The sequence below is a fragment of the Hyla sarda genome, chromosome 4 (genome assembly GCF_029499605.1).
Source record: "Hyla sarda isolate aHylSar1 chromosome 4, aHylSar1.hap1, whole genome shotgun sequence".
Classification (NCBI taxonomy): Eukaryota; Metazoa; Chordata; class Amphibia; order Anura; family Hylidae; genus Hyla; species Hyla sarda.
The window spans coordinates 174790672-174810698 of record NC_079192.1 but is presented as its reverse complement, the minus strand read 5'-3'; the positions used below and the strand labels follow the sequence as shown (position 1 = coordinate 174810698).

The 20027-nt window shown below is 41.9% G+C and overlaps 1 protein-coding gene across 4 annotated transcripts in view; it reads right to left on the bottom strand.

Annotated features, from left to right (window-relative positions):
• The window catches only part of MYO9A (myosin IXA), a 182646-nt gene that overhangs the window by 37374 nt on the left and 125245 nt on the right, over window positions 1-20027 (bottom strand). For 3 of the 4 annotated variants that reach the window (XM_056572794.1, XM_056572795.1, XM_056572796.1), the window contains 5 exons: window positions 13410-13494; window positions 12923-13102; window positions 10406-10518; window positions 10132-10256; window positions 7847-8058 (listed from right to left, as the gene is read on the bottom strand). In XM_056572794.1, the coding sequence (XP_056428769.1) occupies window positions 7847-8058; window positions 10132-10256; window positions 10406-10518; window positions 12923-13102; window positions 13410-13494 (715 nt within the window). The remainder of the gene's footprint in view (window positions 1-7846; window positions 8059-10131; window positions 10257-10405; window positions 10519-12922; window positions 13103-13409; window positions 13495-20027) is intronic. The other variant, XM_056572797.1, reaches the window with a different exon arrangement.

Here is a 20027-nt window from a genome sequence, read left to right as displayed (position 1 = left end):
AGTGACATTTTACCTGCTCTCTGTGTGGCCCTGTAGATCATGGGTGACCCTCGCAATAAGAACAAGAAATCCAAAGTGTATGCTGAAGCCTCTCGGACGAGGAGGCTTCCTCTGATGATGGGTCCTCTCTCTCCGGCGGTCCCTCAAGGAGAGACCCTGGTGCTCAGACCCCGTTTGCCTCTAAAGTTTCTATGCAGGTGGTGAAAGCACTGAGCCAGTTCTCCAGACCTAACAACTGCCCTAGAGGTGATTCTCCGGATCCACCTCTGTCATTGTTTAAAGGGTCTCCGACCCCCCGCTCTCTCCAGAACGGCCTGTCTATGACGCTACGGCTCTGGACCGTCTGTTCTCGGAGCTTTTGGTGGCCTTTACCTCCTGCCAATCTGTTATGGTGACTAAAGTGGATGAGCAGCAGCAGGAATTTATCCTACATCATGAGACCCAAAAGATACGAGAGCGCACTGAAGAAGTGGAGTGCAGGGTCTCTACGGTGGAAGATGCCTTACATCCCTTGCCGGAGAGGGTTGATTCTCTACAGCGTCAGGTTATGGGTGTCCTGAGTCAGATGGATGACATGGAGAACCACTTGAGGCGCAATAACATTCGCCTCGTGGGTCTCCCTGAGAAAGTAGAGGGGATTGATCCAGTGCTGTTCCTTGAAAACTGACTGAAGTAGATTCTTCCAGTGGACACCTTCTCTCCTTACTTCTCTGTTGAGCGGGCCCCATCATGTTCCAGCTCATCTACCTCCTCTGGGTGCATAACCACGTGCTTTCCTGGCCAAACTTCTTCACTTTCGGGACAGAGATGCTGTTCTCCGGGCAGTGCGGATCAAGGGCAAAGTCATCTGTGAGGGAAGCAGAGTGTCCTTTTATCCTGATTTTTCTGTGGAACTTCGCAAGCAGCGGGTGCAGTTCACGGAGGACCGGGCAAAGCTGCGAGCCAAAGGCTATCGTTACTCCATGTTATATCCTGCTCCTCTCAGTGTAGAGGATGGGGCCTCTGCTAAGTTCTTCACTTCCCCGAGTGATGCTCTTCATTGGGTGGATGCGGCCCCTCCAGTCAGACCTCCGGATTGAACTATGCTTGACTCTCTTGATACGGACTGCTCTTCATTATGGGGTACTTTTTTTAGGTAGTGGTTAGGGAGTTAGTTCCTCTCTAGGGTGTCCACAGGTTCCTTTCTCCCTAGGGCCTCTCTGGGTAGTTTCCTCAGTTACTGCCCGTTTTAGTTGTTGTGGGGTGGCAGGAGGGAATGTTGGTAGCTGTGAATTAAGTATTTATTGGCGTTCCTTTAACGCTCTGTGAAAGTTGTATTTAAGCGTCAAGGTCTACACTGTGTTAGGGACTAGCTGTTTTACGTTAAGTGTTAGGGTGTTCTTGTGAATGCTTCTGTTATGCCTGATTGTTTTTGCTTTTGTTTCTGTGTTCTGTGTCTGTTCCCGGTATGTCTTTTTGTTGGTTGAATCTGGAGTGTATGGTCTTGGTGCTCTGCCCCTCTCTGTCCTGGTTCCCCTGCAGGTCTCTCTGGGTGTACGTAATGTTCTCTGTTATGAAGGGGGACCTGAAGGTGTTCAGCTGGAATGTCCGGGGGCTTAATTCCAAGTTTAAATGGGCCTTATGCCTTGATTTTGTGAAACGTCAATCCCCCTACATTGTTTTGTCTACAGGAGACCCATATTACAGGTCAGAGAGTTCTAGCTCTCAAGAGGGCTTGGATTGCGAGGGGATATCATGCATCCTATTCCAACTATGCTAGGGGGGTCTCTGTGTTAATTGCTAAGTCCCTACCTCTGATGGTTTTACAGGCAGCCTGTGACCACTTTGGGAGATTTGGGATTTTGCAGTGTTCTCTGGGGTCTTTCTCCTTTGTTCTGGTCTCTGTCCTGGCGCTAATAACTAACAAACTACTGTCTTTTCCCTCTGATCCTGTCCATTTTAATGTGGATTGGGATCCCCTACTCGATTACACCACTGCAGCTGATTATGGCTCCTCCTCCTTTAATACTTGGCATACAGCTTTGGGCCTGACCGACCTCTGGAGGTGGAAATATCCGACTGCATCTTCCTTCTCTTTTTACTCGGCGGCCCATAGGTCATTTTCGAGAATAGATCTCGCACTGGCATACGAGGATCTCCTTTCTGTGGTAAGAGATTTTTCTTATACCAATAGGGGGATCTCAGACCACTCTGCTGTGTTGTTAAGCTTAAACGTATCCCCCACTCACCCCTCCCGTATGTGGCACATACACCCTGGGTGGCTACAGGCCAGAGCTGTTGCTGAGGCTTTGGGGGTGGCTCATGTTGACTACTGGGAGCATAATGCTGCTTATCCTGACCCCTTAGTTCAATGGGATGCATACAAAGCCATGAATGGGGAGGCCATTTTAGCGGGAGTTGCAGGCCAGCAGAAAATTAGGTCAGAGTTATAGGGTAGGCTGGTGCAGGAGGTAGGTAAATGAGAGGGCATGGGCCAAAGCTCAAAGAACCCTGTTAGTTGTTCAGAAGGATAGGGTTCAGTTGCGGTTAGTGGATAGGGAGGCTGCCCTCTTTGAATTCTGGGACAAAAATGGTAAACTGTTGGCATATTTAGCGAGGGCTAGTCAACCTGCTGCCTCTATTCCCTTATTAAGGGTATTGACGGTGCTGTGGTGGTAGATCCTCAGCGGAACAACTCTGTTTTTAGGGACTTTTACTCTTTATATGCTGCCCCTTCTTTGTCCTGTCAAGGGGACTATTGTTCTTCCTACGTGACTTATCCCTTCCCACACTTTGTCATGCACAAGTGGTGGCGTTAGATGCCCCTTTACAATTGAAGAGGTGGAACAGGCCATACGAGACCTTCCCCATGGGAAGACCCCTGGTTTGGATGGGATGATAGGGGATTGGCATAGGATGAATGAGTAGCGTTTGGCCCCTATACTCCTTCGCTTATTTCACTCAATAGCTGAGGCCGAGGCTCTTCCAGACTCTATGTTGTGCTTCCTAAACCTGGGAAGGACCGTTGCTAATTCTTATAGACCTATTTCCCTGTTGAATGTTGATATTAAGATCTTGGCTAGAGTGTCGGCTACTCGCCTATATGGGGTCATTGGGGCTATGATTCATCCTGACCAAACTGGGTTTATGCCAGGTAGGGGCAACAGACGCTAATGTGAAGCGTCTGCAACTTAACATAGTTGCGATGGGGGAGGGCTTCCCTACTGGAGTGGTAGTCAGTCTGGATATTTACAAAGCCTTTGACTCTGTGTTATGGCCATATTTGTGGGAGGTTCTAGGTACGTTTGGGTTTGGCCCCCCCGATTCTGCACATGGGTCCGCTTGCTATATGATGGTCCTAGGGCCCGTATTCGTACTAACTTAGATGTGTCTGCTCCCTTCCCCCTGGGCCGTGGAACGAGGCAGGGGTGCCCACTATCTCCCTTCCTTTTTGCACTGGCGATGGTGCCTTTAGCGGCAGCCATACGTAGGGATCCTGCTATCTGTGGTATTCCCGGGGCTTCCAGTATAGAAAGTTTCCCTTTATGACATTTTTGTATATATGGTGGATACCGAGGGTTCACTCTTGTCCCTTATTGATCTGCTTGACCGGTTTAGTTCGATTTCGGGTTTGCAGATCAATTGGACTAAATCGTCTAATGACACTCTCCTCTGGGGTCCCCCTCCCAACCTTTCTCCCGGCTGGGGTGCAGGTAGTTTCTCACTTTAGATACTTAAGGGTGGAGGTAACTAACTCCCTGTTAGATTATCTGCTTCTAAACTTGGAGCCCCTTCTCCACTCTACTGTGGAGAGGCTGACGGCCTGGTCCTCACTCCCCCTCTCCCTTTCCAGCAGGATTATTTTCAAAATGATCTACCTTCTTAAATTACTATTCCTGTTTCACTTAGCTCCCATTATTCCCCATAGGAAGTATTTTGCCACGCTGTGTGGTGCTCTGAGATCCTTCTACTGGCAGGGAAAGTCTCTCAGACTCGTTCTGGGCTCTCCTCCAAGCTCCCAAGCAGCGGGGCGGCTTGGCTGTCCCCCCTGATTTGTATAACTACTTTTTTTGCCTCCCAGTTGGTATATGCAGCGTGGTGGAAGGATTGTGATCTGTCTAACTCAGTGATTGCCTTGGCTGGAGCGCTGATGGGTTCCTACGAGGCTCTTACTAACACCCTCTACAGGTATCACTCTCGATCTTCCTTTCCTCTTCCCCTTCAATCTGTTCCTAAAGTGTGGTCCATGGTGTCGAGTAGCTTTCCACAGCCCTTGGCATCTCCTAGAGCACCCTTGTGGGGGAATGTACATTTATCTCACCTGCATGGGTTACAGAATGCCAGATTGTGGGGTTCTCACGGCATCAAGTTTGTGATCCATTTGCTTGGAGAGGATCAGGTTTTCCTGTCCTTTTCCGACATGAAGGAATGTTATAGCATCCTGGAAATGCCTTCTTTAGGTATCTCCAGCTCAGGCATGCGGTTCAGGCACAGTTTGGCTCCTTGACGTTCACCCCTGCATTTTCTGAAGTGGAGATTCTCCTGGGCAAGACGGACCTTTCTAAACCCTTGATTCGGGCCTATGCTCTCCTGCAGACATTGGGACCTAGCCCGTTCTCACAAGAATTTCCTAGATGGGTGGCTGATATCCTGGATCTGTCTGATGATCAGTGGAAGGAGGTTGAAGGCTCCTATTATTCTACGGTAGTCAGTAGTAGGAATATGCTGATCCAATCTAGGTACGTGTTACGGTTGTATTATACCCTGGCTAAGCTGCAACGTATTGGTATCTCGCAATCTGACTTGTGTTTCCATTGTTCGGGTGCAGTAGGTACTTTTCTGAATGCGGTGTGGGACTGTCCTTGTTTCCGGGACGTATGTATATGTATGGAGTGTGTTAGTACGTGTTGAGCTGCCTCCGGCTGGGTCTCAGCTATACCCTTCTGTTTTACTGAGCAAATTCCTATTTGATGTCTGCTTGAACGGGTCTCTGGGTCCCCCGCATTCTATTGTATTGTTGTATTTTGCTCCACTGTGAGTGGTGTTTATTGCTTTATTACAAAAGATTTAAATAAATGCTATAAAAAAAAAGAATTGGTGGCACAAAAAATAAGCCATCATATGGACATTTAGGTGCAAAATTGAAAGGGTTATGATTTTTAAAAAGGTAAGGAGGAACAACCGAATGTGCAAAAACGGAAAAACGCTTGGTCCTTAAGGGGTTAATATTTAGGTGTATGCTATATATAGTGTATACTTTATCTTGTAGTTTGTTCAGTATTTAAGTTTGACTTGATCCCACTGAATGAAGTCCATTATTTTAACAGGAAGAATAGCACTGCACTCTGTGCTTCTCTTCCCATCAAACATGACTTTGTCACAGAAGACACCCAACCACCTTTTATTTTACTTTGTAGAAAGTAAACAAATCACAGATATTATGCAAAACAATATTCAATAACTGGACATTCTAAATTCATAAAACACTTGAAAAGTAATCATAACTAATTACTTTTTTTCAGATCCAGTACAGGAAAAAAAATACATAATCACTCAATGTTGAGGAGAAAATTCTGGAATAGTCATCAAATTTACTTTGAGCCACCTATAAGTTGTCATTTGTAACTCCTTAAGGACCAGGCCATTTTTCATTTTTGCACTTTTGTTTTTTCCTTATCCTCTTCTAAAAATCATAACACTTTCAATTTTCCACTTCCAGACCCATAGGAGGGCTTGTTTTTTTTGCACCACCAATTTTACTTTGTAATGACATCAATAATTTCACCAAAAAGTCTATGACGAAACTCCCCCCCAAAAAATTTTGCAGGTCATAATTGAAAAAACTAAAACGCTATTCTGAAGTTTTGGTGGCCTAACATTTCATGCAGTGCACTTACTGCCTTATCTTTATTCTGTAGGTCCATACAATTAAAATGATACCCAACTTATATATGTTTATTTTGTTTTACTTCTTTAAAAAAAAAAAATTGGTACAAAAATTAGCATGTTTAAAAATGTCCTCTTCTGACCCCTATAACTTTTTTATTATGTGAAAGCTCATTTTTTGCGCCATGATATGTAGTTTTTATCTGCACCTTTATCTTTTGATGGGACTTTTTGATAGCTTTTTATACATTTTTTTAGGGTATACAAAGTGACCAAAAATATGCAATTCTGGACTTTTTTTTTAATGTATACGCCATTAACCGCATGGTTAAAAAAACGTTATATTTTTATAGTTCGGACATTTGCGCATGAGACAATAACATATATGCTTATGTTTATTTTTGTTTACTTTTTTTTTACAAACTTTTATTAGGGAAGGGGTAAATTGACATTTATAATTTTTTTTTATTTAATTAATTTATTACTTCATTTTTTTATTTTTTTTACAATTTTTTTTTAGCCCTCATAGGAGTTTAGATTGCATACACTGTTCATTTCTATGCCATAGCATAGCATTGATCAGTGATATCAGTGATTCTATGCTCCAGCCTACCAGGGCTGACTGGAAAATTGGAGCACCGATCTGACAGCAAGGAGGCAGGTAAGGGCCCTCCCGTTGTCCTCTCAGCTGATCGTGACTTCGCGGTTTCACCGGTTGATTTCGATCAGCCCAAATGAGCAGCTGGGATTGTTTTTTTTTTTTTTTTTTTTTAGGCGCTGTGATTAACTCTGATCGAGGCGTCTAAAGGGTTAAGGCTGGGCATCACAGCGATTGTTGATGTCTGGCATTAGCCACAGGTCTCATGGCTCACAGCCACCGGGACCATCCTGCAATGACGTGCGCTCAGTTCCTGAGAGTGCATCACAGAAGGGGAGCGGTACAAGGGCAACATTGCATTGCTTATGGTATAGGATAAACAAAAAATATCTTTATTCTAAAGGTCAGTACAATAATGGTTATACCAAATTGATATTTTTTTTTTAGTTTTACTACTTCTGCACAATGAAAACATAGAAACATAGAATGTGTCGGCACATAAGAACCATTTGGCCCATCCAGTCTGCTCAATATTGTGAATACTATCAATAGACCTTGTCCCTATCTTATATGAAGGATAGCCTTATGCCTATTCCGTGCATGCTTAAACAACTTCCTTCTGCTGCATCAAAAACTGGCATAAAAAAAAAAAAAAAAAGGGTGTAAATCTAAGTTTATATATAGAGATGAGCGAAGTTACAGGGATTCGATTTGTCACGATCTTCTCGGCTCGGCAGTTGCTGACTTTAGCCTGCATAAATTAGTTAAGCTTTCAGGTGCTCCGGTGAGCTGGAAAAGGTGGATACAGTCCTAGGAGAGACTTTCCAGCCCACCAGTGCACCTGAAAGCTGAACTAATTTATGTAGGCTAAAGTCAGCAACTGCAGAGACGAGAAGTTCGTGACGAATCGAATCACTGTACCTTCGCTCATCTCTATTAATATACTTATTTTCTGCTTCTGCACCATAAAAAAACATTTAACACCCCCTTCCTACAAAACTGTATTCCGAGAACCTTTTTTTCTCTGACAAAGCTGTGTGTGGGTAGATGGTGTCATGTACCCCAAGTACACACTGTATGACACATTGGAATATACAAAGGAAGAAATATACAAGAAACAGCAATTCTGGCATTGCTTTCCCAACCAGGGAACCTCAAGCTATTCCAATACTTCAACTCCCAGCTGGGAGTTGTAGCTGTGTAGAGAGTTGGGGAGCTGGGAATTTGAAACACCTGGGAGGTACACAGGCTGGGAAGCACTGCTCTGGGGCATACAGCAGCTGCTAAGACTGAAAATAGAAGTATTTTTATAAATGTGTGTAACAGTCACCAGTTGATTTGAAAACAATGTTTTTGAAAAATCTCTCTGTAACCTAAATTTACCTTTTTTAGCAAGAATTCATCCATACATTTCAAGTCGCTGGCACTGCAAATGATTTGAGCCCGCTCATCCTGCCACTGGGCAGGTTCCAGAGCAGCACTGCTGATCTTCAAACTCCTCCTTCGCTGCACTTTAGGGGATGGGTCCTTATTCTCCTTCTCCCGTCCTCGACTAAGATCAGGACTGTGAGGAGCAAGCCATAATCCAGGATCCCCTGGAAGAGAGAAAAAAAATCATAAAAGTGTTCAATATCTACTAACAGAAATAAGAAATAAGTCATTAAACACACTGATATAGGTGTAGATACTCCAAAAATGTTATACTCTTTACATGACTGGAAACTGGAATGTCCGTCTTCATGATTATAACCCACGTTTACAATAACAGAAATTGCCAAAGAAAGGTTATAGAGTATGCATGCATGTAAAAAATTATATGAAACCATGTGTAAGAGAGGCAAAGGGGGTTATCGGAAAATGGTCGTCCTGTTGACCCACACTAAATCCAATACACTGGGTTACAGTGTGAGTGAACAGGAGACCGACGAGAGGTCAATGAGTTAAATACGTACCTGTAGTCCGGAGCTGTGTCCCTCCGAAGATCTGCTTCTATCCCCGCTGAATTGTGCACTGGAGGCGGGCCCGACAGTTAAATTTATATAATTGGTGCTGGTCACATGAGCACTTGCACCTACGGAGCACTCACGTGACCTGCGCCAATGAAAATTCAAATTCACCTGGCGGGCCCGCCTCCTATGCACAGTTCAGCGGGGATAGAAGAGGATCTTCAGAAGGACACCGCTCCGGACTACAGGTACGTACTGAACTCATTGACCTTTCATCAGTCTCCTGTTCACCCACACTTTAACCTAGTGTATTGGGTTTAGTGTGGACGAACAGGATGATTGTTTTTCTTTAAGATTGCAAGAATGATAAAACGTTAAAGTGGAATTAAACAACAAAAGTAAGAAAATAAAGAAAGAAGGTTAAGTGTATGCAACATCACAGGAAATGTAAGGCCAAAATCAAATGGAATGGGCTGTGGGGGTGGGTAAAATGGTGATAGTTGGAGATTTTAACTACAGAGATATTGACTGGTCAAGATTCAAAGACCCGATAAGAAGTAAAGCTTTTTTGGATCTGGTAATTTTTAACAATGCCAAGGTTGTTGGTAATGGTTGTGTTTAAAAAAAAACTGAACACAAATATGTAAACAAATACCACAATACAATTTCAGTTTGCCAAAATGATAAAAAGCTGGGAGAGCAAATACTCTAAATTCAATTTTTCCCGATGTGTGATGCACTTCAGGTTATAGACTAAAAGAAACTATTGTGAAATAAAGATGTTAAATAGGAGAGCTTAAATATAGTTTGGACATTACTATAACATTTATTGCTATAGTGAAAAGACTAAAATAAAACCACTCTTGGTACACATCTAATCTAAAAGAGACAAGAGAGTAATTTTAAACATACAATTCAGCTGGGTCATCTTTAGCATTTCAATTAAAATACAAATGGAAAGACAAGTGGTCATAGAAAGTGAAAAAAAATGCTCCTGCTTCATTTACTCTCTATAGGAGAGTCTTCTGCAGTGTAAGACTAGGTTCACACGGCTCTGCTAAAGGGAGCTCCGTCAAGTGTAGAAAAAAAATACTGCATGTCCTATTTTTTTTCTCTGTCCAACTCATGTACAATACCAGACACCTGATGGACCCCATTCAAGTCAATAGGATCTGTCAGAATCCGGGTGTCTGTTGTGGTAAGGGTCTGTATGGCTTTTTTTGTTTGATGCTGAATGGACCCTGAATGGGACAGTGCCCAGCAGCAGTGTGAATGAGCCCGAACATGATTTTTGTGTTTAAAAACTATTTTTTTTCCATCCTGCCATATGGTCCTCATAGCAGTATATTCATGGGAGACATGGCAGTGTTTGTATAAGGCAATATTCATTTGGAGTGTCACTGAATGGATTAACAATAAACAAAAGAGGCAATACATGATATGAATTTTTTATTCTGGACATTTGCTTGTAAATAGTTGACCCAGTTTGATAACTATATTGTTATTGTTTTTAATAGTTTGTGGGAGTTGGAAGTTTTGTGGTACTGTTTGTTTTTAATTTCTTGTTTTTTTTAAATTGAATAAAAAGTATATAAGATAATAAAAAAAATGCGCTGCCAAAGCCAAACTATAAGTAAATGATAAATACTGTTATGTAGCAGACACAAGTAGTAGTATTATACAACACAAAAGTGTACACAGCATAGCAATTCATTTCCTTACCATCATTGAAGTGAATCCCCTCTTTACCTAAAGAATCTTTGTCCATTTCTAGTACCTCTGTCTGTGGCGTCAACTTTTCCACTGCCTTCATCTTACCCCAGAAGCGAATTTTTCCTCTCTGGGGTCTGACATAACAAATAAATGAGTCAATCATACAATCCCAAGCATTTTCATATACAACATTTCATTTCAAGTCTTTCAGTGCAATGCGTGTCCTAAAAGATAACTTTATAATGTTGCACGCATGCTTTGAGGGTAGTATACAACTGTTTACCTAGAATCTTGCTCTGTAGTACGATGAGCAGGTGGTACGCGAGACATCTCTCCATGAGACATAGCTTTCTGGAGTTTGCTGAGCCGCTCCATACCCTGAGCTTTCTGTAGCATCTGGGAGAAAAAAAATGAATTTCATAGAGTCAAGATGGCAGAAGTAAAGAATGTACAGTAGAAGACCTCGGATAGAAGAGGAAGTATTAGCATTACATGCTGCAAAGGAAGGCCTAACCACTTTGTATTATTTCTGAACATTCGATTGTAAGGTGTTGGTAACAATTATAAAGCAGAAATGTTGACTTTAAGATTGGCCAAAGTGTACTGCATTCAGTGCTCAACTCTAGGCCAATACATGTGCCAAATTGTAAGCTCCATAGCTAAAAACGGACAACAAAATGTTCTTGACAGTAGAGAAGGGCAAAAACAACATTTCCAAGCTACTGATTCTAGACATGGCTAGGCATAGGATTTGCTTTCTTTTTTATACAATGGAAATATAGACAAAGGAAGACACAGAAGAAAGGGACCAGGGAAATCCCTATGACTTTTTATTAAATGATGCTTTGCTGCTTGATTTTTCATGCATTCCGGGTTGTAAAATACATACTTCAGGGAGCAAATAAACATTTCTATATATTTACCCTACATCAACTTCAATCCTAAAATGGTTACTGTTAATTCTACAAACGTCTAAGAAAAAGGACTTAGACCCGAGGCGATCTAAACTTTTGACAGAAATGAAAGTAAAGTAATGCTAAAGTAAAATGCAAGAGTAACAGCACCTTTTCAGACAACTGGTGTGTGTGTGGGGGGTTGGGGTGGCAAGCTTTCTAGAATTAGGCTGGAGATTCTGCAAAGGGGTAAAACTGGTGGAGGATTGGTTTTACCTAACCATTTCATTTATTTCCTGACCTCTCAAATACAACAGCTGAAGGGGCGGGTGAACCACTCTAAGTTGTGGCCAACTGGGCACTTGCTCCTCTCTAAACATGTGGGATGGATCCCTTCACACATTCTGGCTCTCTTACAAGGCCTCTGACCACTCCTTCAGTCTGTATAGTGTGGAGTAAAGACAAGTCTATGCTGGAAATAGAGAGAGGCACTTCCTTTATGCCACTGTGACATAACCCAGTCCTTCCTGAACTCTTTTTGTTGACTGATTATGCCTTTTGGGACTGAAGGGTTATTGTGCAATTGTGACAATTGTATTCTGAAGGGGAGTTTAAGTCTTTTCAGCAACTACAGTTGGACTTAATTTTACCATTATTTACAACTTCGCAATACAGCTGAGGTGCAGGGCAGATTGAGGTATTTGGTTGTCCATATTTGTTCCCCGCTGGACTCGTCTAGCGTTATCTCCTCTCTTTATGGTGAACTTCTGAGTAAATACCATTTGCGCTATCCCCTTACAGAAAAATGGGAATCTGATATGGGTGGCTTGTCCTCAGACAATTTGAAAACAACTATCCTACACCCCTCCCCCCTTGCTGTCCCTTTCTGAGGATGGCAAGTTGTCTCAACTGTTCCTACTCCATATAGTTTATAGAACCAAGGTCTTATTGCATAGGCTTGGCTTGCGCTCCGACTCCTCATGGCCTAGGTTGATGCTACTCTACTGCATCATTGCCCTATGCTTCTTTCCTTTTGGCAGAAGGTTTTAGATATTATACACAGGACCTAGGGGAGGGCTCTCAGCTACAGATATTTCCTTTTTCCAATGCGAGACTTCTTTAAAGTCTCCATCCTATTGACTGGGTAAAGTAGAGTAGGGCTGATATGTTGTATATTTGGAATGTGTGCATGTCTACTATTTATTTGTACCAGGAAGTACCTATATTGTCTACTGATATTTTACATTTACTTCAACAAATGCAGGATCTATCTCAAAGCAGCAAGCCCAAATTCTTGTGAGTATTAGTAGTAGTAGTCCCATTTTACAGATGCACTAGCTAACAGAACAGAAAACTGCAATGTAAGATCAGCGTTAATCTATTTTTAAGAGATACACATCCACATACAAACTTGTATCTGACTAATTCCATTTTAGCTCTCCAGGAAAAACTATAAATTCATATGGTGTGTGCCAAATTGTTAGACAATACAGCAACATGGAATGGAATGTCTATCTTTAATAAAACAGGGTAGTTGCATAAAGCACCAAATTAGTCACACTAAAGGGTGCCTGTCGGAGGCCACTGGCCTATAATGGGGTATGTTGGGTTTCATCATTTTGACAGAAAGAATAGCTCTGCATGCTGCACCATTCTATCTGTCAAGTGTTAAGGAATCTATGACTGAGGTTCCTCGTGGAGCCCTCCACGCATATGTAGACTGAGACCAGAATGTTAAATGTTAGGATGTATATTACCAGGAAGTAAGTGATAAATGCAATGAGAAATGTGAAGGAGTAAAAAAAAACAACTTAATGGGAGGCATACAGTCTAAGCATTAAGAAGGTAATACATAGCAGATGTCCTCAAAGAGTAATGATGTTCATTGTCTGTTACTGGACTTTTACCATTTCTGAGTCGCTGTGACATGCCTGGATCTGTCTGCCTGATTCCTCAGTTGGGTCAGAGGGGGGAATCCGCTCCCCCAGTTCATCTGAATCCTCCTCAGAGTCTCCCCCCCCAAGAGCTCCTCTAGTCATGAAATCTGATCGAGTTCGTGCCATACGAGCTTTTCGTCTGTGTGGCGCCTGACAGGCAGAATGACAACGGACATGGGGAACACAAAATAAAAACACAAGCACGTGATGGAGGAGGATACATCAATCTACAAGAAGTAACAAAGTGAATTCTCATATCTGAAAGAGGGAAAACCAAACAGTATGAACAGTATGGAATGGCCAAAAGGTGAAACATCAACAATTATAGCAAACGTAGGGATAGTCTACATGATTTACCAAAAGAAAGTCAAGGATTCAAGCCTGTGAATGCAATTTTCTAACTTGTGTGTAAGTTGCATTAGTGATTTGCTTTTATTGTGCCAAGAGATTCACTAACCTCACTCATTCCGGACGGCTCAGTTGCATCCAACCTCTTTGAAAGGTCACTACGTGCAGATCGGTGAGGTTGAAGAGAAGAATTACTGTAAGAAATTTTTAAGATAAAAAAAGGAAGAATTATATAAATTTAGAACATATAATGTCACAATCATGGTTAGAGTGGCACTAGACGACATTAAGGTTATTTTACCAGTAAAAATGGACATTAACTATTTAAGTGCTGCATTCGCCTCCTCACTTCCTGTCATATATGATTGATGGACCAGGCTCAGCTTCCAATGCCGAACACAGCACGTCAATCAAACAAGGGCAGAAAGAGAGGGGGAACGAGGAAGTGGGGCAGTGGCACTTAAGCAGCACAGCCCTGCCACCTGGACACTGATTAAACTCAGAAAAGGAAGATTATAAAAGTCATGATTTTAAAAGTAACTGCATCACTTCTATGTCATTTATACATGTACTTGTATTGTCATCTTCCTTTAAAACTTACACCACTGGAAAAAGAAAAAAAGGGGGGCACTCCTGGTGTAGCACAGATGGGATTATGTAGTCACACAGAGAGTGTTGCGCTTACAAGCTAGGGTTATGCTGAGAGCACAACACCTCCAGAGACATGTATCCTCGCTTGTGGACAGGATAGCAGCCTTTCAGTTTCTCAGATCTTGCAGATGCGGGCAAAATAGGAAGTAATACTTTGTGGGGTGAAGATACCAGAGAGTTAATAATAAAGTGCTATTTATTGCATTAAAATATCAATAAAAACAACACATTTCTAACCCAGACCCAAGACTCAGGTAAGTTGGTGTTACAGTCACCTAGGCATTGACTATATGTGTATATATATATATATATATATATATATATATAAACATTATAGTAAAATTGACATAAACAGTATCGGGTCAACCGGTCCTGTGGCCGGGAGACATGATGAAGTTAAAATGATAGTATCAAAATGGAACTTTACAAATGTAAAATATTGCACTGATCCATAATGAACAGGAGACATTAGTCAACATGATGTGATACATGCTAATACTATTAAAGAAAATTAATACTATTAAGAAAATACTGTTAAGAAAATTTAATCCGGGTGGAAAAAGGCTGCACAGGCTAATGAGTACATGCAATTGGTAAATAATGAACCAACTACAATTAGTGGACTTGTGCAGAATTGATGCACACCAGTACTGTAACAAATACATGCCCGGTGCCGAAAGCAACAAAAAAGAATTGTGTTAAACACAGAATCATGACAATTAAGTTGGTAATAATGACGCTATAGGGCTACAGAGGCCCAGAAGGACCAAACAGAGACAATGGCTATATGAACTATCAGCACTGAGAGTGGTAAGTGATGATTATGTGGTCTGCAGACTGTGAGTAGATGTTATGATGGAATGCTAGGTGATACACTCCTGACAATAAAACGATGGAAATGAGCGCTAGAATTCGTAGCAATTTTCAGGATAGATGTCAATATTCAGTTTGTTTATACAGAGAAATTGACAGGAACAGGAAACATATACAGTAATGGTGATGGAAAGGGAAGACAATCTATATATCTTCTGAAAACTTCAAGATAGACATTACTGCAGGGTACTCATAACCAAATCATAACAAATCTAGCAGTTGATGGAGACTATATAAAGTACCATTAATAACTGAATGTATGCTGGGTTACGGAGGAGTTAAATTATAGTTTCGACAACGTTATTCAAGCCCTTGGGGGAGAGAGTGTCTATTTTAAAGATCCAAAAGCCCATTCATTTTTGCAGTTGCTTAAATCAGTTTGAGACATCTGGTGAAATTTGGTCTATAGGCATAATCATTATTGGAATTGCTCCCTATTATTTAATAACTGTTACTGTAGCCACCGGGCATGTAATGTAATAGTGTGTATCAATTCTGCACCAGTCCATTATTTGTAGGTGGTTCATTAATTAACCCTTGCATGTGCTCATTAGTCTATGTAGCTCTTTTCTACCAGGGGTATAAATATTATTACTATAAGCGTATATCACATCAGGTTGACTAATGTATATTGTTCATTATGGGTCAGTGCAACATTTCACATTTGTAAAGTTCGATAGTTTGTTGTCCATTTTATCATAATTTTTACCTATGATGACAAAATGGGCAACGTCAAGGTGTCTGAAACATTCATTTACCTGATGAAGAACCTAGGTCCAGGTTAGAAACATGTTGTTTTCAATGGATATTTTAATGCAATAAATAGCACTTTATTATTAACTCTCGAGATTAGCACCATCAAACCTTATTTTTTTCCCTCTTGGGTGTCTTCACCCCATAAAGTACCACTGGATAAACAGTATAGGTTTCCACAATGTACTGCCATTTTGAAAATATAGTCACATGCAGTAGTAATGGCGGAGCAGCTTCCTGTGCCATTACCACACCACATAGCCTCTACAGAAAAACGGATATATTTATATCAGCATTTTTTCTTAGTTGTTCCAAAATTGTGGACACAGTTTTGGACACACCCAGAATTGTATCTATTTAAAAACAATTGCACAAGTGTAGAAAAACCCCACCAGAGTACGGATCGACCGATATCGTTTTTTTAGGGCAGATACCAATAATCGGTGGAGGTTAGGGCCGATAGCCGATAACTTATACCGATATTCCGGTATAAGTTATCGGCTATTTATCCCCCCGCGACACCGCTGCAGATCATTGATTTAAAGCGGGCGCTTTAAATCAATGAACTGTAGTGGCTTTTGCGGTGCCATAGACTGCCGCCACCGCCCGCTTCTCTCCCCCTGCCTGTCCGGGGGTCCTGAGTCCTATCACCGACACCGCCCCCCCCCACCCCCCCCACCGTCGCACTGCTCCCCCCACCGCCGCACTGCTCCGCGCCCCCTACCGCCCGCCGCTCCGCACCCCCCACTGCACCGCCCCCATTGCCTCCCCCATCCCCGGTTTTATAATTACCTGTTCCCGGGGTCCACTCTACTTCTGGCTCCGGTGGCGTCCTCCTGAGCGGTCACTGTGCGCACTGACGGTGACGTCACGTCGCGTCACTCGTCATTGCGCACAGCGTAACACATGGTTTGCAGCAGGAGCCAGAAGTAGCGTGGACCCCGGGAACAGGTAATTATAAAACCAGGGATGGGGGAGGCAATGGGGGCGGTGCGGTGGGGGGTGCGACGCGCTGCAGCGGGTCGTGGGGGCGGTGCAGGGCATTATCGGCTTATCAGCAAGGTAATTGCCAATACCGATAATATCGGCCAAACCGATAATCGGTCGATCCCTACACCAGAGCCACTCGAAAACACATCTCTAGTGCTAACTTTTGCAGTGCCATATTTGCTACTTGTAGTCTTGGGGATTCCCAAAAAGAAAGTCCAGCAGTCAATGTGTTCCTAAGACTACTAGCTTCTACCTGTGTTCTGGCCACTGTGTCAAGTCATAGCAGCAGGACACATGACTCAACACCTGCCCAGCAACAAAGGGGGTAAGAGAATAACACCACATTTTTTTTGTCACATCTTAGTGTCATGCTTGCCTTATAATCTGCTGCACCATTACTGTTGGGTATGAACATTACATAACACTTCATCCTTCAAATTACTTGTTCTATAGATGACCCTAATGCTGTCTCAGTTAATTTAGGCCAATTATAGTAAAAAAAACAACTATCTGAATATATTTAATTATGTGTCAATATAGACCTCCTGAATTTCCTCCTTGTATCTTAATCAAACCAATGACCCATGAATATTCATTAGAGGTTCTGCCTCTCCCTACCCCCATACAATATTATAATTTAGTAAAATACTCTACATGCTGTCACTTAATTGACCTGTCACGTGACCTCAACATTTTTTTTTTGCTGAGAAACAGAGAAAATGATCTATCTAATTATCCAAAATGAGATTCGTCATAAATGAGTCCCTATCAGACTGGAACAGATTACATGGAGTCCAGGAGAAATGGGACTACTTAGACGCATTAATGACAGCAACAGAAAACTGCATTAGACTTGTCAGTAAAAGCAGAAAAAGGAAGAGACCACTGTGGTACTCAGCAGAAGTGGCAAAAATCATAAAAAAGAAAAAGCTAGCATTTAGTAATTATAAAAGAACCCAGAGCAATGAAGATAGGGAAATCTAGGCAGAAAGAGGCCAAGCAAGTTATAAGAACTTCTAAAGCACAGGCAGAAGAAAAACTAGCTCAGTCTGTGAAAAAAGGGGATGAGACATTCTTCAGATATATAAATGAAAAAAGGAAATTAAAACAAGGTATAACTAAATTAAAAACAAAGGAAGGAAGGTATGTAGAAGAGAATAAGGGGCTGGCCGACTGCCTTAATGAATACTTCTGTTCAGTTTTTACAGAAGAAAAAGAAGGAAAAGGACCTCCATTAGGGAGGAAGACTAATTAATTGTTTGATGCATCTCCTTTACAGAGGAAGAGGTTCTACGTTTGCTATCTAAAGTGAAGACAAATAAGTCACAAGGGCCTGATGGGATACACCCAAAATTGTTAAAAGAGCTTAGTGGTGAGCTAGCAAAACCGTTAACAGATTTATTTAACCAATCACTGGTAACAGGAGTCATCCTGGAAAATTGGAAATTTGGAAATGTCGTGCCCATTCACAAGAAAGGTAGTAGGGAGGAATCAAGCAATTATAGGCCAGTAAGTCTGACATCGATAGTGGGGAAATTAGGAAACCCTACTAAAGGATAGGATTGTGGAACATTTAGAATCCCATGGATTACAAGATGAAAAACAACATGGGTTTACTTCAGGGAGATCATGTCAAACTAATCTTATTGATTTTTTTGACTGGGTGACTAAAATAATAGATGGCGGAGGGGCAGTAGACCTCACATATCTAGATTTTAGTAAGGCTTTTGACACTGTCCTACATAGAAGACTTATCAATAAACTACAGTCATTGAGCTTGGACTCCCATATTGTTGAGTGGATTAGACAGTGGCTGAATGAAAGACAACAGAGGGTTGTAGTCAATGGAGTATATTCAGAGCAAGGTCTTGTTACCAGTGGGGTACCTCAGGGATCTGTACTGGGACCAATATTGTTTAATATCTTCATTAGTGATATTGTAAAAGGTCTCGATGGTAAGGTATGTCTTTTTTGCTGATGACACCAAGATATGTAAAAGGGTTGATGTTCCTGGAGGGATATGCCAAATGGAAAAGAATTTTAGGAAAACTAGAAGAATGGGCAGAACTCTAGCAATTGAAATTGAATGTGGATAAGTGCAAGATAATGCACCTGGGGTGTAAAAACCCTTGGGGAGAATATAGAACATTTGACACAGTCCTGACCTCAGTATCTGTGGAGAGGGATTTAGGAGTAATTATTTTAGAAGACTTAAAGGTAGGAAGACAATGTAATAGAGCAGCAGGAAACGTTAGCAGAATGTTTGGATGTATAGGGAGAGGTATAAGCAGTAGAAAGAGAGAAGTGCTCATGCCAATGTACAGAACACTGGTGAGACCTCACTTGGAGTATTGATTAACCAAAAGATCACCAAGGAGGTGATCCACTAATCCCCTATATTTCCCATATATTAAATTACTATAATCTTTATTAACACAAAAACACCAAAAAACTAATGGGTTAAAAGTATCAGCGTGTTTCTCTTCCCATAGTATTAGTTATTAGAGTGCCGTTCTGGCGTCACTGTATCTCAATCTGTCCGTGCGCATCTGCAGTATGCGTACTATAAGGGGAGAGTGTGCACTGTATTTAAAACCTACTCGCGGCTCCCCTCGACATGTTTCGCCGTACTATACGGCTTTGTCAAGAGGTTTTAGGGCACTGAGCGAGGAACGCCAATTCAGGGGTTTAAATAACCTCCTATTGTGATGTCACTGTTGGGGGAGTACTCATCTCTGATTGGTAGGACGTAATTGTATCCAATTACTGGCGCAGGGGTCACGGCGCCGCACGCAAACGATCATGTGATACATCACTATAGTAACAACTAAACAATGATGTGGATTGGTGAAAACCAAAACACAGTCATAGGTGGAGAGACAGATCCATCAGAAATAGTGCGTCGTGATTGGATACAATTACGTCCTGCCAATCAGAGATGAGTACTCCCCCAACAGTGACATCACAATAGGAGGTTATTTAAACCCCTGAATTGGCGTTCCTCGCTCAGTGCCCTAAAACCTCTTGACAAAGCCGTATAGTACGGCGAAACATGTCGAGGGGGGCTGCGAGTAGGTTTTAAATACAGTGCACACTCTTCCCTTATAGTGCGCATACTGCAGATGCGCACGGACAGATTGAGATACAGTGACGCCAGAACGGCACTCTAATAACTAAAACTATGGGAAGAGAAACACGCTGATACTTTTAACCCATTAGTTTTTTGGTGTTTTTGTGTTAATAAAGATTATAGTAATTTAATATATGGGAAATATAGGGGATTAGTGGATCACCTCCTTGGTGATCTTTTGGTTAATTGGTTTAAAACAACCCTCCATATATTAGTCCCTAATTGGGTTACACTTGGAGTATTGTGCACAGTACTGGAGGCCGTATCTCCAAAAGAATATAGATACTCTATGAAGAGTTCAGAGAAGAGCTACTAAACTAGTACATGGAT